General features: G+C 42.1%; 1 protein-coding gene across 1 annotated transcript in view; it reads right to left on the bottom strand.

Annotated features, from left to right (window-relative positions):
* Positions 1 to 26,936, bottom strand: part of SH3RF3 (SH3 domain containing ring finger 3) — a 438,432-nt gene that overhangs the window by 80,349 nt on the left and 331,147 nt on the right. The window contains exon 5 of the mRNA XM_075061458.1: positions 15,421 to 15,774. Coding sequence (XP_074917559.1) covers positions 15,421 to 15,774 — 354 coding nt within the window. The remainder of the gene's footprint in view (positions 1 to 15,420; positions 15,775 to 26,936) is intronic.

The raw sequence follows: 26,936 nt of genomic DNA, 5'->3' as shown, positions 1-26,936 counted from the left end.
CCCATATAGCTTGCTTCCAAGTGCATGATTTGTTCCAAGGAAATAATTTGATCCTCTTAGGATCTCCCAACTGTAGTTCTGGGCGCTCTTTATCTTCTCAGTTGTAGCAGGCTTTAGCTTTTGCATGTCTGTTTTCTTTTTTGTCCATAACTCCTTCTTTTCCTGGTTGTTGGGGCTATAGGCACCAAAGTATGCATGAGTCTTGACATCAAGCATTGTACCAGGCTGCTGTGAATGCCTTCTGGGAAGGGCTTCTCCATTTAAGAATGGCCTGCCATATATTTTCTTTGCTTTTGCAGCTCTCTTTTAAAAAGTCTTAGCAATTTTAATGCCCAGTTCAGCTTTGCTCTTTGACTGGCTGTGGTATGATAATGATGTCATGTGACTAAATTCCCATTTCTAGATAAAATGCACAAACTCACTGCAAGTGAACTTGGGTCCATTGTCCAAAGCTATACAGTTTAGGATACCATGAAATAGTTCATTGTTTTGCCTATGATGGCTGCTGAGGTAATGTCTGCCAATTCATCCAGTTTCCAGAAGACTGAATAGTAGTCTCCAGTAATGAGTCTGTATAGTTTGCTATGAAACGGCCCATTCCTACTTGGCTCCAAGGACTGTTGGGAATGCTATTTATTTTCTTTGTCTCTTTTTCATGATTGGCCTGCTTTTCCCCACCTGTATCACAACTCCACACCAGGTCTCTGATATCATGTTTGGCCAGTACATGGCATCTACGGCTTTCCAGAGACATGCTGCTATTCCAGAATGTTTCCAATGACCCCCATACATAATCACACTATAATGCCCCCTATTGGGAAGCTATTTACTGAAACAGTGGTAGTAGTGTTCTGATCTGGTGGCTGCTCCTAGAAACTGGACTGAGATCACTAACCCATGCTAAAACTGATAGGCCACTACACAGCCTGAAGATGACTAGCGCCCTCTACTATCTTCAAACTAGCAATCTAGAATTAAGGGACTTCCTTTCCTATAATCAATCCCCTGAGCCAAATAATGCCCCAGGTTTGCTGTATTTAACAAAAAGCTGTGAAATAGCAAATAGTTATTTTCTTTTAAATGACAGCTGATTCTTCTGAAGTAATGTCCAGCTGGCCAGCAGATTAGAAAGGAGAATGCACAATTGCATGCTGAAGAACATCTTTTGAGGCTGCACACCTGTAGGTGGCTCATTGTACTCTGTTAGTAGCACCCTCCATGCTATTGTAGGTCTAAACCCTGAAAAATAGAAGAAAGACTGCAATGTACAGGCAGGGCTGGACTGGGACATAGGTACTATAGCCCATGCCTAGGAGCTCTGACTCCTGGAGTTGTGGGATGAGGTCATCATTTCAGTTTTCATTGGAAAACAAAACACATGTCTAGCCCTTGCGGTTGCACAGAAAACCTTAAAACATAAAGCAAGTGTAACCAGTGCAGAGATACCTACCTGACTCTGCAGACAGCCTGAATCAACAGTTCTGAGGTGTGTGAACTGTCCCTTTCATATTCATGGGCTATTAAATCTGAAAGCCACTGGTCTAGTCAATCCCCTGCTGACACCACTGCAGAAGATGAATGTATGTAGCCCTCGCAGCTGCTACCCTTTACAGCTATGTTCTGCTAGTGTCAGCAGGGGCACCCACCCCAAGTCCCATTTCCTCAGCCTGCAAGAAGTGCAAAAAAGGAGAAGTGGGGCCCCAGACAAGGAAGGGTTTTCCACGTGCAAGTGTGGCTGGGGTCTGGGATTGCCTTAATTCAACTCTGATGACAGAGGAATCCTCTGTGGCAAGGGAATGAACAGTCCCATAGTCTGGCCCTCCAATGTGGCAGAAAAGAAGCATTCTTGGTGTCTTTTTTAGATGTCTAATTATGTAATGACATTGCACATGGTTATGGCCTAATATGAAATTTGGAGGTTAAGATGGTATAAATCCACATCTACCTGACAAAATGGAACATTCCAGGTGATTGGTTATTCTTAGGGTCAGAATGTGCCATCGGTATGAATGATTGACTCCCACGAAAGCGTGTGGGAACTGTACGTGTGTATCTGAAGGCTCTTTATGTCTCCCTTTATCCATTGAATAGAAAGTAATATTTACAAAAGACCTACATCAGTGTCAAACAAAAGGCATCTGAATATATATGTAATGACATTTATATTACAGTTCATAGCTTGGACTCCTGAGTAAATAATACATTAGAGATGTGTGGCCTTTTGTGTCCGTTCCTGCATATATATATCTATTGAAAGCTACTAAAACTACAAAATGTTACATTAAACTAATGGGTTTCAGAGTAAACTAATACTGAAGGGCTGACAAGCCTACAGAGACCAGGAAATTAAAAGTAAAGACCATCAATAAGGGCAGAAATTTCATCCCCAAACCCATTTTCCTGGTGCTTTCCCTTCCACTCCCTTCCAACAATGTGACAGCTGGCAGGCAAGTTTTCCATCCTGAATTCTCTTTTCTCTGTCTTTTTTACGTTTAAGTCAGATCTTCACTATTACTTTAATGCCATTTTTGATGGTTAAATTTTAAAAGACTTTATGCCTTCAGGGAATAAGAGAGTCTCTTGGTGGGACATGAGAATTATGAAGACAGTAATAAAACTAGGGACAGAGTACAGAAGTTTTGCAAGTTGCAGCCTTTGCAGAAAAATATGTTATCGTCAATAAAATCATCAACCAGAAATCTTGATTCTGACTTCAAAGCAAATCCAACACAGTCTCACCGCAGGGCATTTGCCACATTCATTAATTCAAAGGAAAATGTCTTTGAATGTTTTGAATGCATATTTACATCTTATTTTCAAGGTTTTTTTTTTTACTACTGTATAATAAGGGAGAAACACTCAGATATTCAACACACACATTAATAGACCATCTTCCTGAAATATTCCAGCTAGAAAACAGGCTAATGGTCCTTGAGATTCATGCTACTCATCTCTCTAATTTACTGACTCCATAAAACAATGACTCTGGCAATCACTGTAGGTCTTAATGTTCCTAGAAATAATGCACTTAATAATAATGCACTTGATACACGGCACTGCTACTGACTATTGACGAAAAGTGTTCTAGCAAGATCAAGTGGCCTCATGAAATGTTAATTACCAAAGTGGGAGCTAAAAGGGTGTTATCAGTTCCAGAAAAAGACCTTTTCTTTTACAATGGTGTAGGTGTAAAAACAAACATACACAAATAATTACAGCTGCAGCTGGGCAAATGCCACCTACTGCCTGTCTTCTACATATACTGTAGCTCAGGGGTGGGCAAACTTTTTGGCCCAAGGGCCACATCTGGGTATGGAAATTGTATGGCGGGCCATGAATGTTCATGAAATTGGGGGTTGGGGTGTGGGAGGTTGTGAGGGCTCTGGATGGGGGTGTGGGCTGTGGAATGGGGCCAAAAATGAGGAGTTCAGGGTGTGGGAGGGGGGCTCTGGGCTGATGTGGGAGAGTAGGGTGCAGGGTGGGGTGAGGGCTCCGGCTGGGGGTGAGGGCTCTGGGGTGGGGCTGGAGATGAGGGATTAAGGGTGCAGGAGGATACTCCGGGCTGGGACCGAGGGGTTCAGAGGATAGGAGGGGAATCAGGGCTGGGGCAGGGGGTTGGGGCATGGGAGAGGGTCGGGGTGCAGGCTCCTGGCGCCGCTTACTTCAAGCAGCTCCTGGAAGCAGCGGCATGTCCCCTCTCCGGCTCCTACACAGTGGCATGGTCAGGCGGCTCTGCATGCTGCCCTGTCTGCAGGCGTCACCCCTGCAGCTCCCATTGACCATGGTTCCTGGCCAATGGGAGCTCTGAGGGCAGTGCTTGGAGGAGGGGCAGTGTGTAGAGCCCCCTGGCTGTCCCTGTGAGTAGGAGCCGGAGTGGGGGACATGCTGCTGCTTCCGGGAGCCACGTGGAGCCACAGAACACTTGGAGCAGGGAAAGCCCCCAACCCTGTTCCCTAGTGGGAGCTCAGGGGGCAGATTAAAATGTCTGAAGGGCCGGAAGCGGCCCCTGGGCCGTAGTTTGCCCACCCCTGCTGTAGCTGATATTATTTAATTATCATTACTTAGTGCCCGATGTAGCCCACAAATTACAGACTTCTGAGGCACTTAAGCCCCCAAAGGCAGTGCATGGATGGGGGTACGGCTGAGCATTAGGTCAGTGTATTCTAGCACCAAGTTGGCTTTGGTTCAAAATGAGACAACCCCTTCCCTCCCACACACACATCTGTTCCATAAGTGTGAATAATGAAGCTGATCAGAGGCAGAGAATTCATGTAAATGAGCCCCCTTAGCCTCCACTTACCACTACACCTTATTCTAAAGACAGCTTTGGGTTTGTAATAACCTATTTTTGTCAACTTCATCCATGAACACATTATGCATTAACATCAGCGGGAACTCTGTCTGTAGACTAAGTGCAGTATACATTGCTGGCCAGTCTGGTATGAAATTTCCTAGGCCTCTAAAATGAATTGTTTAGAGTACTTCCCTATAAGATCTGCAGTACATTTTAATCAGCTTTCTGCACATCCCCCCGTTTCTATTTCAGAGTTCCCCTTTCAGCAGTTAGCACGAGTGTTCTAGTCTCCCCTAAATGTTATTCAAGGAATATGCATCTGTCCAGTGTCTGGCACAAGAGGGCCTTAATCACTCCTGGGGCCTCTAAGTGCTACTGCAATATAAATATTTCATTAATAAACAGTAAGAAAAGAGTATATTGTAATCATTTTCCCTAAAATATTGTGCATATATATAATATATGGTGGAAGGACAGGATGTTCTGGTGCATTGTAAAAAGTAGCTCCTAGCTTGCATATTTATATGCTCCTGATTCTCCAATATCAGAAGTTGATTGGCAGGTAACATAAATCACTAAGATTAATCTGCACAAAATGATTCCAGTGGTAAAAGGTTTTGGGGTTTCTACCCTGTTGAGAAATTATCTTTTATTTGTTTTGTTTTGTTTTGTTGAGATTTCTGCACAGTTCAATAAAACTCTCTCAAATATTGCATAAAGTATAGGCTTTTTTAGCTAGCTAGAGGATATAACTAAGCTTTTGGCTTATTGAAAAACCTTTCAAACTACACTGATGCTAAAAGTACAGACGAAAGGAGTATAACAACTACTTAAACTGGTCATTTCTTTAGGATAACTGCTTTGTATTGGGTTCTGATTAGCTTACATAACAAGCCTAGAGAATCAGTCAAATAACATATCTTTAGATTACAAAAGCTTTGAAGAGAAATGTAATACTCCAATAGTGTAGCGCATGCTAACAAACCTTTTAAATTCTGTTGGTATCTTAAAATATACTTTGATAATACAGCACACACATGGGCATGTACGTGCAAACCGCCATAAAACTCTGTGCTTTAAAACACGCGTGAAGTCACAAGATTTGTTGATGATGTACTTTAAACAGAGATGGGCTGAGAAGGCAGTTTTTGGCTTCAGTTCCAGATATTTTTAGCCTACAGTTTCATGGTATATAAAGGCCAAGGGTGAATTCAGATTAAACTATGCCAAAAGCTCTCATGCTGTCTCCAAGTTTTTGCTCCAATTGATAGCACCTGATTTCTGTCCTCTAGAATGGTGAAATTCTCATGAGATCAGCTGTTCTTGTGAAATTTCAGTTATCTTTGGGCAAAATCTCATGAAAACTGTTCTGGTCAGTCATTGTTCACAGCTGACCCAGTAGTAGGTCCTATACAGTTTTGGATTTGACCTCAAACCAAAACTGGGAAGGGGGTTGAATTTTCCTTCCCCAATCCTGCCCTCCCTCACACACAAATTCAAGGTTAAGATGCAAGGTTCTGCTCTTGGCCCAACTCTGATTTTAAATATAATCCATATACTTCCCACAGTCAGCTCTCCCATATTACCTGTCAGATTCAACAGTCTGCAGCTTTAAAAGTGGTCTACGTTTACATTTTGTCAGCTAAAATTCAACACTTCCAAATAATTTATACAGAGACAGTTATTTCAAGGGGATTCTTTTGTTTTCAAATACTGTCACAGTTTGGGTTGAAGGGTATGTGCCAAGACTCCTTCTTCTTGGCCTGTCCAGAATGCATGGCCCACAGTTAGAATACTTGCTCTTTCATGCAAAGAATTACAAATGGATTCCCCATACAAGGTAAGAACTGTTCAAAATACAGACACGGTGCTCTTGCAACCTTTCCTCCTCACTCAGACACTAGGCTAGTGTTCACAAAGCCATGCTTCATTATTTATGAGATGCATTTTGTGTCAAAAACCAGGGGACCTGGAGCAGGGCTGACCTATGACCTTTCCAAAAGCAGTGAAGAATAATTCATAAGGGGTGAAAATGGAAGCAAGATGAGTCATCTGAGGCTTAAGCACAATTAGTGTGCCATGAGACTTCGTTAGCTGTCTAGTGCATCTCAGTTATGGACAGCTCCTCTGCACCAGTTACCTAATTCAACTTCAGTTTTATCACAGGCCTGCAGCGTTACTACATTTTCAATAAAAATTCATTTCACGGGCATGTCAGAACACTCTGCATGATGGACAGCCACTATTACCTTTTCAATGGCAGTTCTTATGTTTAATGGCGTATACTCAGCATGCAGGAATCAAGCGTACTATATGCAAATTCTCTTAAATACGAATGAAATGGAGATCAAAGCAACACTTCTTGCAACAGAAATGCTTTGTTTCCAACAATTATTGTTTTCCAATATGTGCTGTGTTTGTGCTATTTTTTTCCAGCTGCTGTGGTTTGAAGCTCATAATTTTACCTCTAAGCAGCTCAAAGTTTTTAGTAAATGAAAAGGCCACCATTTATTTCCAAATGAATTCAAAATAATATAAGAAGCCTGTACACAAAGTATTAGCTAGTGGGAAGCAGCTGAGTTGGTACCACTTGTATAACAATGAACAAGTTAGTAAAGCTTGCAGTCTTCAATTGTTAGTTAAATAGTCTGTAGAAATGCTTTTATTATATGTGATTTCATACTCTGATTTTGTCCCGATACACATCTCTGTTGAACATGTATCATATGCGGCTTTCTGGAGAAATGAGTGGCTTATAATAATGCAGCAACTTACAGATGAACAAAAACCATGTCAAAACAACATGAAGGGTCTGGTTTAAATCAACAAAAGCCACAACATTTTTGTATTATAAGTGAAATGTAAAGTCATTTTTATAATACTGTTTTTTAAAATACTTTTATAATACAGCAGTGCTTTATATTTGTGGGCAAGTATGTGTTAAAAAGTATATGCAATGCTGGGAAAAGGTAAAGAAAAATATTGCAGTGAAGTAAATATCAACCCTAGAATAAAGACAAGGTAGGTGAGGTAAACTTTTATTGGATGAACTTCTGCTGGTGAAAAAGACAAGTTTTTGAGCTACACAGAGCTCTTCTTCAAGTCTGGGAAAGTTATTCAGAGAATATGGCAACATTGCAATTAAACATCGGTGGCTGGCCCTTGTCAGCTGACTCAGGCTTGCAGGGCTTGGGCTATGTGGCTGTTTGATTGAGGTATAAGCATTTGGGTGTGGGCTGGAGCCCGGGCACTGGGACTCTCCCCCTTCACAGGGTCCCAGAACACAGGCTCCAACACGAGCCTGAACTTCTACACTGCAATTAAACAGCCTTGTGGTCCGAGCCCCGTAAACCTGAGTCAGCTGACCTGGGCCAGCCACAGGTGTTTAACTGCGGTGTAGACATACCCAGAGTGTCACAATTACATACAAGCTGGAACAGATTGTTTAGCATAAGAAGTTAGCACTTATTCTAAGTGACAATTCAAGGTGAAGTGGCTTGTTAACATCTCTGCAATCATAGGACAAAAAAAGGAGGTTAGTAGGTTGCAGATTGTTGGAATAACCCTTAAATCCAGTGTCTTTATTAAGACCATGATTTTTAGTGTCTAGCAAAGAAATGAATTTGAACTCCCAGTATAGATTTCCTTTGAGGATGGGAACTGAGAGATCAAATATGGAGTGACTGTTTTGTGAAAAGTGTTCGCCCAAGGGTGATAGGGTGGTTTTGTCTTTTTTATCATTTTGCTGGGTGAGTTCATTAGAGAGCATCGTAATTATCTGGTTTCATCCACATAGTTGTTCCTGGGGCATTTAGTGCACTGGATGAGGTACACCGCATGTTGTGTGATAGGCATGTGTAGGACTTATGGATCTTGAAAGGTGTGTTATAGGGGGGTACTGATCATTGTTGCAGAGGAGAGATGTCTGCAGGTTTTGCATCTTTTGTTCTGGCAGGATGTGATGCAACTTTGAGTTGATGTGGCCTGGTCTGTGGGGAGCTTGCTTCTGATGATGAGCGTGGTGGGGGAGGCAGGGGGTTTGAGTGAAGGGCAGAGAGGGGGCTCTGGGAACGAGTTCTTTCAGGATAGGATCCCCATCGAGTATGGGCTGTAATTCTTTAGTGATACCCTGTATGGGTTCCAGTGTGGAGTGGCAAGTGACAATTAAGGATGTGCAGTCAGAGGGTTTTTTCCCCTGTATTGAAGCAAGTTCTCTTGGGGTATTTGGGTGGCCCATTCCATGATGAGATCTCCATTTTTGGTGAAGCATTCTTGTTTGGTGAAGGCAGTTTTAAGTCTGTTAAGGTGTGTATCCCAGACTTTCTCCTCAGAGCATATTTTGTGGTATCTGAGCATAGGCGTCAACTTTTACCGGCACCGGGTGGATGCTCGCCCCAGCCCCGCCCCCCCATCTCAAGTCTACCCCTGCCCCGCCCCCTCCCATCCTGCCCTGCCCCATTCCAACCTCTTCCCCAGAGTCCCCACCCCAGCTCCACTCCATCCCTGCCCCTATTGGACTCCTTCCCCAAATTCCTGCCCCAGCTCCACCTCTTCCTGGAGCACGCTGTGTTTCTCTCCTCCCCCTCCCTCCCAGTGCTTGCCGCTGCGAAACAGCTATTTCGTGGCAGCAAGCACTGGGAGCTAGGGAGAGAAGCGGGGATGCAGCGCTCTCAGGGGAGGAGGCGGAGTGGAGGTGAGCTAGGGCGGGGGGACACCCCACAGAGTCGGTGCCTATGCATCTGATTGCCTGGCTGTAGGCTACAAATGTCTTAGTGTGTTTGGGGCAGTTACTGGATCTGTGAAGATAGGTGTGGTGATCTATGGGTTTCTTGCATATAGTTGTTTTTAGGGTTCCATTGTTGAAGCTGATTGTGGTGCCCAGGAAGCTGATGCTGGTGCAGGAATGTTCTAGAGAGACTTTAATGGATGGGTTGTGATTGAAGTTGTTGTGGAAATCTATGAGCGAGGGTAGGTTGTCTGTCCAAGGGATGAAAATATCATCAATGCATCTCAGGCATATCTTCCACAACACTTGCATGGCTTCACTATGCCACAGCACTGGTTGTGCATCTAAGTACACGCACTGATTGCACTGGCCCTTAATGATTTGGAAACAAATAACATTTTGTTACAAAAGATTTTCAGTCACTTTTAAGGTAAAAGTCTTTTTTGCTCCCACCCATTATACCTAAGTACTGCAGTGATTTTTCAGCAGGGTGGAATTTTACAGACAAATTCCACTCAAAAAGGGGTAGGTTAAGGTTGATTGTTGTGTTTAAGTTTTAATATCCTAGGTTATTAGTTCAGGACAAACCTTCATATTATTTTAACGGGGTGTGCGTGTGAATTTCTTTTTGATTAATTCAAGAACAAAAAAACGATAAACTGTAACGCCTCTGGGAAGTCCAAACATGTCATTTGTACATTAACTAAAATGTGTGTGATTTATCTGACATGTTAAGGTCCCTGATCCAGGTGTAGTACGTAATATTATTTTACTGATGGAGCTGTCACAATTTATCATGGCATAATTACATATTTTGGCACAATACTGCATTGTGTGGGCCATAGTCTCATCTCCATTCTTCAGCCTAGAAATGAACAGAAAGGGCAGAATTTACAGCCATAAGGTTCTGGAGAGGGCAGGTGAAGGGGAAATGCAGCTACACATTTGATTCTCCCTTACACTCAGACTCCCTCAGACCTACTTACTCTATTGATGCTTAAAGGAAAGCTAAACTGTAACCTACACATCAAAAATATGGAAGATGGTGCAAGAAGGTAGATGTTAGAGTACGGTGGAGGCTATGTCAGCTTCCAGTTTCCAGCTCCTCGACTTGTAAATTACAACAAGTGAGACTCTCTTACACATTAAGGGAGTGGCTATATGTAGCACTAAGGATGTGTGAGTCTAACATACACATTATCCACATCCCTTGTGAGATTTGCTCCCATCCCTGCCAGTCCCATGTAGGATGTACTCATGAGGATGTACCTCAAAAGTTTCTCTTCGACTTCTGGGGAGTTTTCAAGAAAATTTGCATGAGGTCCCCCCACTATTACATGTGAAGGGGGGATATGACTGAAATCAGTCTGTATGCTTATTATTGTATCCTGTCATAGTGTCTGACTAGTAGTTACTTGGAAAACACAGTATTGTTAAATCATAGATTTAGGTCCCTTCCAATCCTATGATTCTTATAGGAATAAATTATTATTGATCTATGATAGGGCTGTCAAGTGATTAAAAATTATCTCGATTAATCACGCAATTATAAAAAATTAATCTCAATTAATCGGGTTGTTAAACAATCACGGAATACCTTTTATTTAAATATTTTTTGATGTTTCTACATTTTCAAATATATTGATTTCAATTACATCACAGAATACAAAGTGTATAAGTGCTCATTTTATATTTATTTCTGATTACAAATATTTGCACTGTAAAAAACAAAAAAAAGTATTTTTCAATTCACCTCATACAAGCACTGCAGTGCAATCTCTTTATCATGAAAGTTGAATTAAAAATGTAAAATTATGTATAAAAATAATTGCATTGAAAAATAAAACAATGTAAAACTTTAGAGCCTACAAGTCCACTCAGTCCTACTTCAGTCAATCGCTCAGACAACCAAATCTGGTTACAATTTACAGGAGATAATATTGCCTCCTTCTTGTTTACAATGTCACCTGAAAGTGAGAACAGGTATTCACATGACACTGTTGTAGCCAGTGTCACAAAGTATTTACGTACCAGATGCGCTAAAGGTTCATTTGTCCTTTCATGCTTCAACCGCTATTCCATAAGACATGTGCCCATGCTGATAATGGGCTCTGCTCGACAACAATCCAAAGCACAGTGGACCGACGCATGTTCATTTTCATCATCTGAGTCAGATGCCACCAGCAGAAGGTTGATTTTCTTTTTTGGTGGTTTGGGTTCTGTAGTTTCTGCTGTGGGGTGTTTCTCTTTTAAGACTTCTGAAAGCATGCTCATACCTTATCCCTCCCAGGTTTTGGATGGCACTTCAGATTCTTAAACCTTGGGTCGAGCGCTGTAGCTATTTTTAGAAATATCACACTGATACCTTCTTTGCATTTTGTCATGTGCTGGGTCATCATCCGAGACGGCTATAACATGAAATATACGGCAGAATGCTGGTGTTGCCAGGAGGGCTTTGGCTTCCTCGACCACGGGATGCTATTTGAAGAAGGACTGCTAGGCAGAGATGGTGTTCACCTTTTGAGGAGGGGAAAGACCCTATTTGCACACAGGCTGGCTAACCTAGTGAGGAGGGCTTTAAACTAGGTTCGACGGGGACAGGTGAGCAAAGCCCACAGATAAGTGGGGAACATGAAGACCTGGGAGATGGGTCGGAAACAAGAGGGATTGTGGGCTATAATGGCAGAGAGAAAGGAGGGTCAGGGCAAAACTGGGAGGCAAGATCAAACCAGTATCTTAGATGGCTATATACAAAGGCGAGAAGTATGGGTAATAAGCAGGAAGAACTGGAAGTACTAATAAATAAATGACCTCTCGAGGTCTCTTCCAGTCCTAGAGTCTATGAATCTATGAAAACGGAGCTGAAGATATACAGTTCTCCCCCAAGGAGTCCGTCACAAATTTAATTAACACATTATTTTTTAACGAGTGTCATCAGCATGGAAGCATGTCCTCTGCAATGGTGGACAAAGGATGAAGGGGCATACAAATGATTAGCATATCTGGCACGTAAATACCTTGCAACACTGGCTACAAACGTGCCATGAGAATGCCTGTGCTTGCTTTAGGTGACGTTGTAAATAAGAAGGAGGCAGCAGCATTTCCTATAAATGTGATTGGTTGAACAAGAAGTAGGACTGAGTGGACTTGCAGGATGTAAAGTTTTACATTGTTTTATTTTTGAGTGTGGTTATGTAACTAAAAAAATCTGGATTTGTAAGTTACACTTTCAGGATAAAGCGATTGCACTACAGCACTTGTATGAGGTTAATTGAAAAACACTATTTCTTTTGTTTATCATTTTTACAGTGCAAATATTTGTAATAAAAAGAATAACATAAAGTGAGCACTTTACATTTTGTATATTCTGTGTTGTAATAGAAATCAATATATTTTAAAATATAGAAAAACATCCAAAATATTTAATACATTTCAATTGGTATTCTATAGTTTAACAGTTTTTTAATCACAATTAATTTTTTTTAGTTAATCGTGTGAGTTAACTGCAATTAATTGACAGCTTAATCTATAACTAAGGCTACGATTTAGTCATGGGTATTTTTAGTAAAAGTCATGGACAGGTCAGGGGCAATAAACAAAAATTCAGGGCCCATAACCTGGCCATAACTTATACTATAAATATCACTGACGAAATCTTGTGAGGAGGGCCGCTGCTCCAGGGAGCTCCCTGGGACCACTGCTGGGGGTGGTGCCCCAGTGGACTACTGCCAGGGGCCGCTGAGCAGCAGCAGCTCCAGAGACCTCTGCTTGGGCTGCCTGGGCCAGCTGTGGTGCTGCCTGAGCAGCAGCCAGTGCAGCTGGCTGCAGGGCTGCCCGAGCGACTGGTTACAGAACTGCTCCAGCAGTGTGGCTGTCGCTGGGGACATCTGAGTAGCTGGCCCTGGAGCCAGCTGCTTAGGCAGCCCCGGGGGCAATCACACTAGTCACTGCAGAAGTCACAGAGGTCACGAAAAGTCACGGAATCCATGACTTCCACGACCTCTGTGACAGACACGGAGTCCTATCTATAAATGACTACTGTAAGATTAAATGTTCCTTTGCAATACGCATCCAGCATGTGAGTTTCATAGTGATATTGTTGCCCTGGTGAGTAGCCAGGATGTTACTCATGTTCAGCAACAGGAATGACAGGATTGCTAGTAAGTATTCCATTATATAACAGGAAGTGAGAATACAATCCATGTTACTTTTGTCCTTGAAAATAATCAGATTACTTCTCAGGATTAATTTTTTAAAATGTAGTGCATTACTATAATCAGTTAGTCTTACATACTGGACAATATTTTCTAGTCCCTTACACCTTGTGTAGTGATTTATGCCTGTACAAAGAGGAAACAAAATACTATCACATTACAATGGCAGCATTTTACCCCACTCTACCCCACAGGTGTAAATGACTACACAAGGGTAAAACAATGGAGTAGCAGGCCCATCATCTGCGTGTGTTCTACAGCCAATTTACAATAGTAAATATTATTGGCTACTTTACTGTATTTTTACATGTACGCTTCACCAAAAATGATTAGGGAAATTCAGAACTAGTCTCTTTGAAAAGACTCTTTTATAAATGCAGTGTTGTCATAGCGGTGTCAGCCGCAGGATATTAGAGACGCAAGGTGGGTGGATGAGGTAATATCTTTTATTGGACCAACTTCTGTTGCTGAGAGGGACAAGCATTCGAGCTACACAGAGGTCTTCTTCAGATCTATGAAATGTACTCAGAGTTTCACAGCTAAATACAAGACAACAGATAGTTTAGCATAAGTAGTTAGCACTCCTAGTTGTCACTTATCACCCTATATTGGAATCTATATGGTGTATCATGGGATATTAGGGTGACCAGATGTGCCAATTTTATAGTGACAGTCCCGATTTTTTAGTCTTTTCCTTATATAAACTCCTATTACCTTCCACTCCCTGGCCTGATTTTTCACATTTGCTGTCTGGTCATCCTATGGGGTATCATCAAACAACTACAACCCATACACAACGGGGACCACATCCAGAAAGAAATCTTTCTTGACCCTCCCCTCTTCTGGCCTTCAAGCAAGCCACCACACTCTCCAAGCTTACAATCATAAGTAAGCTCCCCACAGACCAGGACACTGTCAGAACAAGAGACGCAAAACCGGCAGATGTATCCCCACTGCTACAATGATCAATATCTCCCGCAACACACCTTTCAAGATCCATGGGTCCTATTAGAACATGTGGTGTGCCTTATCCAGTGCACTGAATGCCCCAATAACAACCATGTGGGTGAAACCAGACAATCATTGTGCTCTTGAATGAACTCATCCAGGAAAATGATAAAAAATAAAAACACCACATCACCCAAGGGTCTCACCTTTTACAAAGTGATCACTCTATATCTGACCTATCAGTCCTCACTCATCCTCAAAGGAAACCTGGACAAAACTTTCAAAAGATGAACCTGGGAGCTTAAATTCATAACTTTGCTCGACACTAAAAATCATGGTCTTAGGGCTTGTCTACACTGGCAACATTAAAGTGCTGCCAGCCCTCTAAAAAAACCACCTCCATGAGGGGCGTAGCTCCCAGCGCTGGTGCACTGTCTGCACTGGCGCTTTACAGCGCTGAAATTTGCTGCACTCAGGGAGGTGTTTTTTCACACCCCTGAGCGAGAAAGTTGCAGCGCTGTAAAGTGCCAGTGTAGACAAGCTCTTAATAAAGACACTGGATTTATGGCCTATGTGCTAACTACTTACGCTAAACTATCTGTTTGATCTTGTATTTAGCTGTGACCCACTGAGTCCCTTTCCCAGACCTGAAAAAGAGCTCTGTGTAGGTCAAAAGCTTGTCTCTCTCACCAACAGACATTGGTCCAATAAAAGATACCACCGCACTCATCTTATGTTTTTATTTAAATCTCAGCTGTCACTTTTTTAGTTCAGCAAACATATAAAATATTTAGAAATAGCTCATTGTTATTTGATTCACACACATGGACAAATGGACAAAGTGGTTATTTTGAAATTTTAGTTAGGGATGGAGGAATTGGGCTCTGCCTGAGACACACGCTGCTCAGCTGAAATCTAAAGATAATGATTGCAGTATAGTCTGAAATCTCCCAAAATAGGGGTTTGTTTACAAGTGAAACATGACTGACCCTTACCATGTTTATTACTTAGAGAACTAAAATCAAATAGTAACATTTCAGGGCAGTCTGAAGTGGTATCATTGAAAAAAAAAAGGTCAACGAACAGCAAAGTGCTGCGCACAATGTATAATTATGCATAAACCACAGCCATGTATTTAGGTAGGTGACCCTGATATTGCAGGTATAATAAATGAAGCTATTTATCAGACCTTATCTCTTCCTCAGCTCAGCGTTATAGTTACGTGATGCATTTTTTACCTGGGCTGGAGCACTGGATGAAAGATGAGTCAAGTCTCCGATTCTGGCAGCAGCTCGGGGATCGCTAGAGCTGATCAAAACTGGAGCACTAATGTCCATGGAATGCCTGTTATGCATGGCCTGAGAGGATTTGTGTGTCATACTGAGAGCAGTGAAGGAGTGGCGTTTCTTGGCATTCTTCTTGCCATCAATATGCCGCTGAATGGCACTGACTGCTCCTGTATTGTTTAAAGTAGAGCACTGGGCCAAATTTACTGCCATGTTGGTGTCAGATGGCAAAGGAACATCACAGCCAGATGCAGCAGCTAAGCATGTCTTGTCCATCTCTATTAGCTGTTTAGCTGATTCGTTGAGCTAAGTGCAGAGAAAAAAAAAAGAAGAATGGGGAAATTAAAGAACTGTCACATCTAGCCATTGAACTTGTGAGTTCAAATTCTGCACTCATGCCAGCGCTATTAGGACTTCACTTACAGAAGCACCAAAATCCTTCTGAGCATTTAAAAATAAATAGTGGAAGTCCATAATTCTAATACTTTTGCACCCATGTTGAGTGTAATCCCATGGAAATCAACTGGACTATTCGTCGACTAACATACTATCCAATGTGGGGAAGAGTATCAGATTTTGGGTCTAAATGTGGGCTTAAATATACTGCAGGCTTTAGAACTGACCCCAGAGGAGCTCTATTTCTACTTGCTGGACAAACTGTGTACTTGGGAAATTTTTGTTTAAATACTAGTAATCCTTCATATGTTTATTTTGCTATGATCTGTTGGTGTACCAGACAAGTCAGTACAATTCAGGCTAAAGAATTCAGTTTCCTGAAAGCAGCTACAAGCTTTCAACTCCCCAAGGCACTAAAGAAGACAGTATAGTATTTCTATTCACGTCAAATGGTATGAACAGAAGAAAAAAAAACAAAACAGGAGGGAATATAATTTATACCCACTTTAAGGCCCCTTTACACAGCCAAAGCAATTAAAAGGGGCTGTAGTGTAAGAATTCAGGCCAATGGCTCTAAAATTGAACAGCCAGAAATGGAGAAACCCAAAACTACAGCCCACTTTTCAAAGAGGAACGAGAAGTAATTTGCCTGAGACTACAGAAGGAGCCATCTTCACAGCCTGGGTTAGAACTCAATACTTCCTGCATTCCCTAGTCCTGAGCAGAGTGCACTATGCTAGATTCTTTTTTGCAAACAATGCCTCTCTCATCTCAAATGTTAGGCCAGCAAAGTCTGGCTAGGTTTAACAAAATTGTTGGTGTTGAATAAAATGATGCATTTGTTACCCTATGTACCCATGCCGCTGTATCAGTAAATGCTACTAAAGAATTCACTAATATCACTTTGTCTATGTCCTGCCAATGTCTCCAGTATATCATCTCACTTTTCTCAGGGTTATTATAAGTGTGTGCTCTAGGCTTGTCGGTCCAAGAGCATTTCTTCCAAAATCTCTCTAATATTTTTTCTTTAAACATAACTAATATTTTTATCTTGATACAAAATTAAAGCAAAGGCTTTTTTCCAATTGTATCATTGTAACTGAGCAGTATCACAGAGAAACCTATTCTTACAAGATGCAGTCAAAGCCTAATGAACAATACACAGGAAACATTAAAAATATTCCCAAGGACTCTCTCCCACAGTTTCAAACTTAGCATACAGCCCACATAGAAGGCAGACATTGGAGAGGAGGCAGCATACCACTAATGTCTATTCTCTAACAACTATTCACGATCAATTTAACAGCCCCTAAAAAAAATGCAGAAAACATGTTACGCGGAAGTCCCATTTCTCTGAGGTTCTTGACTTGCCAGCTAATATAACTCATATAGGAAAGAACCTTTCTTACACAGTTAGAAATTCTTTAGGCACACAGAGGTGACCCTATTCACTGTTCTACAACACACATTCTGGAGTAAGAAGCATTTTCTAAGACACTCATTGCCAACAGTGTGAGCATCCCTCAAGGGGTGCTAACAGCTGGGGGACAAGGACACTCAGCCAACAGACTTTATCTTAAACTAGACCACCACACAATAGGGTTTGCATTTAATGAACAGAATCAATATATGAATGAGGTTAACTAAGGTAAATACCTGCACATCTTCACATATACTAGCACTCTGAGGTTCATCTAAACCAGAGTACACTAAATATTACATGGGATGAGTATGAATTTTATTACAGTATTGCTATTAATAAATACTAATTATTATGGTAGCACCAAAACATCCCAGTCAAGCTTGGGGCCTCATTATGCTGCACAAACATACAGAATGACATAATCTCTGCCTTGAAGACCTGACAATCCAAATTTAAAAACAAGACACAGCAAGTGAAGGTAACAGTAAGAGAGAGGGAGGGAAGACAGGAGTAACAGTAACAGGATCATGCAGTTATGTAGCTTTGTTGTGAAACAGCTTGATGGTTCCAAACCATTGTAACAGAGTTCTGAAATAATAAATGAATGAATAAATTGGGTCAGCATTTTTCCATAGCTCTCATAAGTCTTATGGACGCCTATCTCCAGTTTACAAAGCCTCATTCCCAAGTAAGAGGTGATAAAACATTAACATCCAGAAAATAAACATAAACACTCGGTAATTTTTCATCCACTGACAACCTTCACTAGACAAACAACCACCTCCAATTAATGATGTACTGCTACTGACAGTGCTGGGAATAGCTGCTGGGAGTAACTGATACCATTCAATTACAAGGCCATTTTACCAGCTGCAGTCTTCAATATGGGACCATTACAGGAGCCAGCACTGTGCACTGCACCTGCCAGTTTTTGCCTATAACAGCTGATCCCATTTGAGATTCTTCAAGAATGTCCATTATTTCCCACTTTATCATGTTCTAAATTAGTACAGCCTAATATTTGCCAGCAGGCTCCAAGTGGCAATGAAACCAGATGGTTCTTCTCTCTTAAGTAGACGTTACTGCTCTGCTTACCCAATCAATGGAGACACCCTTACTGAATTATTTAAAAATGTTAAGGAGGGAAGTGGAGACACTACCACAATTTATGAGAGGCATAAGTCTCTTTTCTGCCACAGAACGTGATGAACTATTTTGCTAGTGAGTATCAAATGGGCTAGGCATATCTTCAGAGTTTAATAAAGTGTTTTTTGGACTCTGTGATAGGACCCTGGTTTCACAGCAATGCCCCATATGGAGATAGAAGTGCTCCTGCTTTTACTCTTAACATCAGAACTATGATTCATTATCTAATAACCCATTTATAAATCCCATTTGTCAATCTTATCAGAAATACAGTAATGGACAAACAATGATCAGGCTCTGGCATAATAAAGAAATGCTGGAAATATTTTAGAGAAAAAGTGAATCAATAAATTTATAGATGTATCATTTTCTTTTTCCTTCTTTCTTGATGACCAAGTTCCAGAGGCTTATCTTCTAGTGAATCTGCCCCCTAGGTACCAATATATGCCTCATAAAGGCACTATAGATATGGAAGAAAAAGCTGAGCTAGGAGATTGATTCCTTTCTGTAACTGGTTTTTACAACTTCTTTTTTAACCTGAATACAAACCTCCCATTAAACACTAAGAATTTAAACATATCATTAATTTCTGTTGTCCTTCAGCTAATCTTTATACAATAACTGTTTGCAGTGTCAAAGCTTACCGGAAAGCTCTTTAAAACTTCCCATAATTTGACCCATTGACAGTCTCAGGAACTGGACATTTCTAGATCCCAGTATATCCTACTGCAATTTATTGAATCTTTAATTTCAGAATCTGAATTTTCTAATATCTCTTTGATGTAAAAATAAAGGAAAGACTTAGGCTATGTCTACATTATGGTCCTTACACTGGCACATCTGTACTGATGCAGCTGCACTGCTGTAAAGTCTCCTGTGTAGCTGCTCTATTCAGGTGGGAGAGAGCTCTCCCACCAGCATAATTAAGCCACTCCCAGCGAGTAGCGGTAGCTATGTCAATAGGAGATCATAGCTGACATAGAGACGAACGCTTATGCCAACAAAACTTATGTCACTCAGGGGTGTGTTTTTTTCACAAACCTGAGCAACAAAAGTTTTGCCGACATATAGTGCCAGTGTAGACATGGTGTTAGGTTGAAATCTTAGACCCTCTGAAATCAATGGCAAAACAACCATTGACTACAATGGGGCCAGGATTTCACCCCAGCTATTTATATAACAAAGTGAGGCATGGGGATACCACAGAAAACTCAGCATATAACCATTACGGATAAGATCCTGCCAGGTGCTAAGCACTCTGACCCTGATACAACAAAGGGCTTAAGTACATGCTTAACCTTAAGCATGTGAGTAGTCCTGCAGTTTGGGGGCAGAGTGATCAGAATGTTGCTAGGTGAAGGTTTATAGGAAACTTGTGACAGGAAGGAAAAGATCCATTGGAGAGAACCATGTAAGAGTTGTGACATAACATGAAGCCTGCTCCTTATGTAAGATTGTCTATAGGGGCTCAGTGAATTGATTTTGGGTCACACATCGCTAAGATAATTGTATAACAAGTGTCAGCTTGTAGGGTTACAGTGTCCCCTCTCTATGAGGAAATGCTCACACTAGTGGTAACTGCACTGATAACTGGGGTTTGGTTTTGCTGGTTTTGTCTGAGGGACAACAATATTCTCAAAACAAGTTTCCTTCGGGGCTAGCTCACCTCCACACAACCTTCGCTGTCAAAGGGAACAATGATCAAGCTCCATTTCATTTAAAAATCGGCTGACCTTGGTCTGCGCCTCGTTGCTGAACAATTCCCAATATAAGCTGTCATGATTCTGGCATTTAGCTAAAGACAGTCCATCACCAGGTCATACAAAATGAACCAGGTGCTTCCCCCACCTCCATTTCTTTATTTGGCTTTTAAATATTCTACTTAAGCCTTTACCACATGGGCTACAAAGGTACAAGCACTAAGCTGGATCATTCAGGACTACCCTGCTGCCAAAATTGTTTTATTAGAATCTGGATAAACTTCACTTTTCTGCAGAACACGTTATGATGATTTTCTCTCTAACAGACATTTCAATCTCATATGTGCATGTTAAAAAGGGATTGGATGCAAATGCTATCAAAATTGATGTGATACAGTACTGAGTTACATTGTAGATTGGACTACATACCTATACATGGGAGTAAGAATTCTCCTTATGCCTCTTTGTGGCCTAACAGACCTTGGGTCTTGTTGCGCAGGAGTATGCAGGACTATTCGTCCACTTCCTCCCTCCTCAGAGCAGGTGGAATTGACAATGGAGGAAAAATTATATGATGGCAAGCATGGATTGCCAGACTGTGTGTGTGTGTGATAATCTGCTGCTGGCATAGGCTAATACCTAATTACTATACTATGGAGCAAGGAGGAAGCAGAAGTGTTGTATCTACACTAGGAACTTTTTCCAATATAGTAATGTTACTTAACCATGTGATTTTTTTCTTTTACTATATTTCTATACCAGCAAAAACCCTAGTGTAGATGCAGTTATACCAGCAAAAGAGCTTTTTAGGTTATATATGTATTTGGTTATAGATTTGCTTTTGAGTGATGTCTAGCTGAGCAAAGACACAACTTCTCTGCGGTCCTGATTCAGCAATACATTTAAGCACATTCTTAAATCCCATCAATGGGACTAAAGTGCTTTGCTGAATAAGAATAGGATTACTCAAGCATTTCTAGTGAAGCACATGCCTAAGTATTTTGTTGAACTGGAGCCAGCCTCATCTGAGGAGTGAAATTTATGTAAGATCTCCAGAAAAACGTTTCATGTTTTCTATGGGCCTTCTGCGGAAACAGTTACCTAATGAAAACATCAGGGATTCTGGTTTGCAAACATAGGTACTGTGTAAACAACGAAGTCATGTTGAATTCAAGCCCCATTAATAACAAAGGGGGGAAATCAATGTCTGCTTAATAAAAAAGGATACAATGGTAAGGAAAGAAAAATATATTCACCGCACTCTGCAGTTAAAAACCAATTAAAACTATTAATAAAGTTTCTTCACAATGTCCCTCTGATAAGATTAGAAATGTCTGTACCCACAGACTGCTAATTTTTATATTTTACAGTTAACAAATACAAAGAAGGTTAAACATGCTGCTATTTTATGCCTCTCAGAAACTTTGGTAAATTGTAGCTCCATGGCTGATTTTTTGATTAAAATAAACAGTCTAAATTGATTACAGTGCTTGCAATCCACAGTAGGCATTTGTAGAAAATATTACCCTCCTAACTCTCAATAAATTTGTTAAACTAGGAATGTTACTTATATCACAAGTGTGGTAATGTGGATCAATGAATGAGAATGTAACTACATAAACTGCTTCTGCCCTTGCCAGATTAATAAGAACAGCATCTTTAAAAGTGTTCTCAACATTCTAATACACAAGAAACTAAAACAAAAATTTAACATGTTCAAGAAGCTTTTGTTTGTACTCTCCAAGTTTTAAACCATAGGATATATTCTGCTCTTGCTAAAGTGAAATAGCAAAACTCCCATTGATTCAAATGGAAATAAGCTAAAATGCATCCTTAATTACTGATGCTTTAAAGGTTTGTGGAGTAGTTAATGAAGTTTAAACAGAATAGTTCTGAAGATTTACAAATGGGTTGATAAAAACCAAGTATATTTTGTTAAAGTTATACTAAATACATTTATAATCTCCATGTTTATAGAAAGCATCCCAATTTAAGAATGGTTTGAATGTGTTGGATGAAAGTTGTAAGATCCTTGCTGCAAGTGCCAATTTATATACCCTTCTTTCAAACAAGGAGACATTAATGAAGTATAATGTAAAAGAAGAAATTATAATGAAAACCAAAGCATTATTATATAGTTCTTGGTGTTAATCTCTGTAACAATCCAGTGTTGCGAGTGTTCTAATTTATTGCAAGGCAACGACCAACAAACATAGAACAGATTTTTCTGGAAATGGTTTATTCACTGTGGAAGAGAAACTCCCACAATCCCCCTCACCCACTGTGATTCAGAGAAGATTTGCTCCACACAGAATGAGACTGAAAATGAAAATGACAGACTGTGCAGGTGCCCAAAGTGACAATGGGCATACTGCTAGGGCACACTGGCAACTCTAAACTCCATGTCTCTCTACAGCTGAGATATGGGGTTCACTCAGATATAAAAAGCCTGCTAAAAATGTAATCATTCTCTCAGAGGAAGATAAATCCCTAAACATATAGCTATGCAGCAGATTGCCTATATTTCTTTTAACAGGCTTACTTAACTTCTGGAGGGAAAAATTCTCTTTAATACTGTTCCTTGAAACGTAGAAGGCATTTAATAAGCTATTTTCCTGTTTAACAAGATCTTTCTTATTTAGCACCACTGTCATTTCTAAAATATCTAGCGGCTGAAGGAATGTAGTATATTAGAACAATATGTTCTTGAAAGAATGTGTCATCATAATCCTGCAAAATGAAAATAAATGATGCATGCAGCAGGAGTAAACATTAACTCATGGGTTGATGAATTGGGAATATTTTTTTCTTTTCCTTTTTATCCACAGTCTTTGGACAGAAAATGATTCATATGGATCTAGGACAAACCAATAGGTTGGGGAATCACATAAAATATATAGTGTATTGCAAAGCATAATTTGTTACCTTTTGCAAACAAAATCTAAATGAATGACTATTGCTGAGGAGAAAAGGAAAGAAAAAAAAGCCAAGAAATTAAAAATAAAAGAACCCACCAAAAAGAAGTTCAGTTTTCTAATTTTTCCTACTTCTTTCTGGAACAATTCCAGCTTTGCAGCCTTCACCCTTCAAGTATGCTGACTATTCTGACACTGACATGTCATCTCCAGATGAATGAATCTCAGAACTGCTGCACATCTCCAACATTTCTGAGGATATTTTTCTTCGTATCTGTTCACTATGGGCCCAATTTTTCCACTCTTCGTTATGGTGAGTAACATCTTACTTCACAATTGTCCCCACTGAAACCAACGGGAGAGTTAGCAGATTAAGGTCTTACAAAATGTCAATAAGGTTGTGTGATAGGGTGTTTACCCCATACAGATTGCAAAAGAATAATATGGGCCTCAGAGACCAATTAATCAAACTGGGTGCATCCGGAGGGTGAGCCAGGACTAATCAGAAATAAAGCCCAGCTTGAGGGAGAGCAGGGTTTTGTCTCCCTAAAGGGCTAGGTGATCCCTACTGAGGAGAACCCAGAGGAGAGAAGGTGAGGGAAAACGGTTACCTACCTTTCGTAACTGTTGTTCTTTGAGATGTATTGCTCATGTCCATTTCCCTTAGTGGTAGCCGTAGGGCTGGCTCCAACACTCTCTGGAGCCCCGCATTCATGTGCCGGTACATGAGATGCTGCCGGCCCTTCACTCTCTGTTCCTTCTTGCTGTCAACTCCGATGGTGGGGATGGAGGATGGGTCATGGAATGGACATGAGCAATAGATCTCGAAGAACAACAGTTACGAAAGGTAGGCAGTAATTTTTTCTTCTTTGAGTGCTTGCTCTTGTCGATTCTATGTTCAGTGACTCACAAGCAATATCCCTGGAGGTGGGCTCGGAGTTCACAGACGTGCGGCTTGCAATACTGCTGTGATAAAGGAGAGGTGGGATTGTGGACACCCAGCCAACCAGTTGGCTACGGAATCCCTCTTGGTGGTTGTTCTCTACTTGCTTTACCTGTAAAGGGTTAACAAACCCACAGATAAAAGAAAAGTGAGTGGGCACCTGACCAAAAGAGCCAATGGGAAGGCTAGAACTTTTTAAAATTGGGGAAAATTTTTCCTTTATCTGGGTGTTGTGGTTCTCCGGGGAAGAGGGAGCAGTTAGGCTCTGAGAAGCTTAAGCCCAGGGCTGGCTCCAGCTTTTTTGCCACCCCAACCAGCAAAGTGTGTGTGTGTGGGAAATAAAAAAATAAAGCCGATCGGCAGCACTTCGGTGGAAGCTCAATTGCGTGGCATTATTCTTCAGGGGCAATTCAGCGGCAGGTCCTTCGCTCCCTCTCGTCCTCTTTGGCAGCAGCTCAAAGAAGAAGAGAGGGACTGAGGGACCCTCCACTGAATTTCCGCCAAAGACCAGGATGTGCTGTCCCTTAATTTACCTTTTTTAAGAACAGGATTGGATTTTTGGTGTCCTCAGAGGTTTGTGCAGATGTTGTTTAATTAGCTGATTAATAACTGATTTCCTTTGTGGCAATAACTGATTTCCTTTGTTTTACTTTCTCAGCTCTTCCCCAGAGGGGGGTAAAGGGCTTGAGGGTACCCCACAGGAAGGAATTCCCCATTGCACTTTTCTGGTTTCAAAGAGTTTTTTTGCTTTTGGGTGGTGGCAGCATCTACCCATCCAAGGTCAGAGAGAAACTGTAGCCTTGGGAGTTTAATACAAGCCTGGAGTGCAGAGGCGGCTCTAGGCACCAGCAAAGCAAGCACCTGCTTGGGGCAGCCCATCTGCAGGGGCGGCAGGGATCTAGCATGGGAGCTGAGAACCAACAGGGGGCCCTGGGAGCTGTAGTTCCTTGGTTAGCTCCCTGCCTATAGAGCCAGCCCTGGAGCAGGAAAAGAACTACATTTCCCAGTATTACCTTGGTTGCTACCAACTGGAAAGGAAGGAGGGGGACCTCATGCTGCAGCGTGCTGTGAATGTAGAGCTGCACTGTGAATGGCAGGGATACCATATTTTAACATTCAAAAAACAGGACACTCCACGGGGAGGGAGGGTAGCCCCAGCCCTCCGACTGCCTCCCACAGAAACCCCAACCCATCCAATCCCCCCTGCTCCTGATCACCCCCTCCCGGGACCCCTACACCTAACTGCCCCCCATGACCCCACCCCCTATCTAAGCACCAACCCACTACCATTAAGCAACTGCTGTCCTTGTGATCCCCGACTTGCCCCTCTCAGGACCGCCACCCTCCCTATCTAAGCCTACTTCTCCTGTCCCCAACTGCCCTCCTGAGACCCCCCCAACTCCCTAGACCCACCCCCTACCTGTCCCTGAAAAACCCTGGACCCCGTGCTATCAACACTGCCTGTCCTGACTGCCCTCCCGAACCCGCTCCATCTAACCCCCGCGTCCCTGTCCTGACTACCCCCCGAACTCCGCCCACCAACCCCCTCTCCCTGCCCCGAGCCCCTAACCCCACCCTATCCAATCCCCTGCTCTCTGCCCTTGACTGCCCCCCTGAACCCCTACCCTTTCTAACCCCCCAGCCCCCTCTAGTGCACTCAGACCAGTATGTCTGGTCTGTGCAGCACCAGACATGCTGCTGCATACATGCTGCCATGCTCCCCACCCCCAGCACCTGCCTCCCGATTTGACACCCTCAAATGCCAAGTCAGGTTGGTTCAGCTTTCTGTGGGTCATTTTCCCCAAATCAAATATACTGACCACTGTAACTTGCGTGGAAAAAGTGGATAAATTGAGCAAGAAAAGCTCCCAGTGGTTATGATGGAAATGCTATTTCAAGCCATTGCCTTTTGTGTATTTGTTGTTTTTTAAAAGGAAGACGTGATATGCAATGGCCCCCATAGAAAGAAAGAGTGGAACAAAAAATAATAAAGGCACTCAACTTTCTCCCATTTATGGAGGACAGCTCTAATATGCATCCAGGCTACCCAGTCACACAACTGAAAACTTCCATTTACTCCTGTCTGTGTTCTGTGCACATCTAAAATTCCAGCTGAATGACCTGCCCTGGGAGCGAGTTACCAGTGACACAGGGCTGCGGCGGAAGGAGGGTGCAGGTATGGGGGGGAAAGCCCAAGGCGGGGTAGCAGGAGGTGTGTGTGGGGGCAATGGTGGGGGGGAGGGGGCTGCCCAGAGCTGGGGCAGCAGGGAGTGTGGGTGTGGGGGAGAACTCAGGGCTGAGGCAGCAGGGGGTGCGGCGAGGAGCCCAGGGCTGAGACAGAGGGCAGCCGAATTTTTTTTTGCTTGGGGCGGCCAAAAACCTAGAGCCGACCCTGCTGGAGTGGCCAGTATTATTTTTTAGAATCCTTGTGGGCCCCCACCTTCTGCACTCAAAGTGCCAGAGTGGGGAATCGACATTGACAATTGCTCTGCCGAAGCACAGTACATGCTGCCATGATGTAATGGGACACGAATGGGCAGCTGGGCCAGGAAAGCTGCTGATTAGGCCTGCACTCTGGTGGAATGGGCCGTTACATTTGCCGGCAGAACACCTTTGCCTGTTCATGACAAAACTTGATGCAGATGGTTATCCATGAAGAGATTCTCTGCGAAGAAACCAGCAGACCTTTCATTCTATCTGTGACTGCAACAAAGAGCCGTGTTGACTTGTGGAAGGGTCTAGTCCTCTCAATGTAGAAGGCTAAGGCCTGTCTGACATCCAGGGTATGTAATCTGCATTCTTCACTGGATTTGAGGCTTGAGAAAGAACAGCAGAAGAAATAGGTCCTGATTTTTGTGAAACTTTGACACCACCTTTGGCAAGAAGGCAGGGTGAGGTCGCAGCTGGAGCTTATTCTTGTAGAACACCATGTAGGGTGGTTCTGA

The sequence above is a fragment of the Chelonoidis abingdonii genome, chromosome 1 (genome assembly GCF_003597395.2).
Source record: "Chelonoidis abingdonii isolate Lonesome George chromosome 1, CheloAbing_2.0, whole genome shotgun sequence".
Taxonomy (NCBI): Eukaryota; Metazoa; Chordata; order Testudines; family Testudinidae; genus Chelonoidis; species Chelonoidis abingdonii.
The sequence above is the reverse complement of the archived record's forward strand: the minus strand, read 5'-3'. Positions and strand labels throughout refer to the sequence as shown.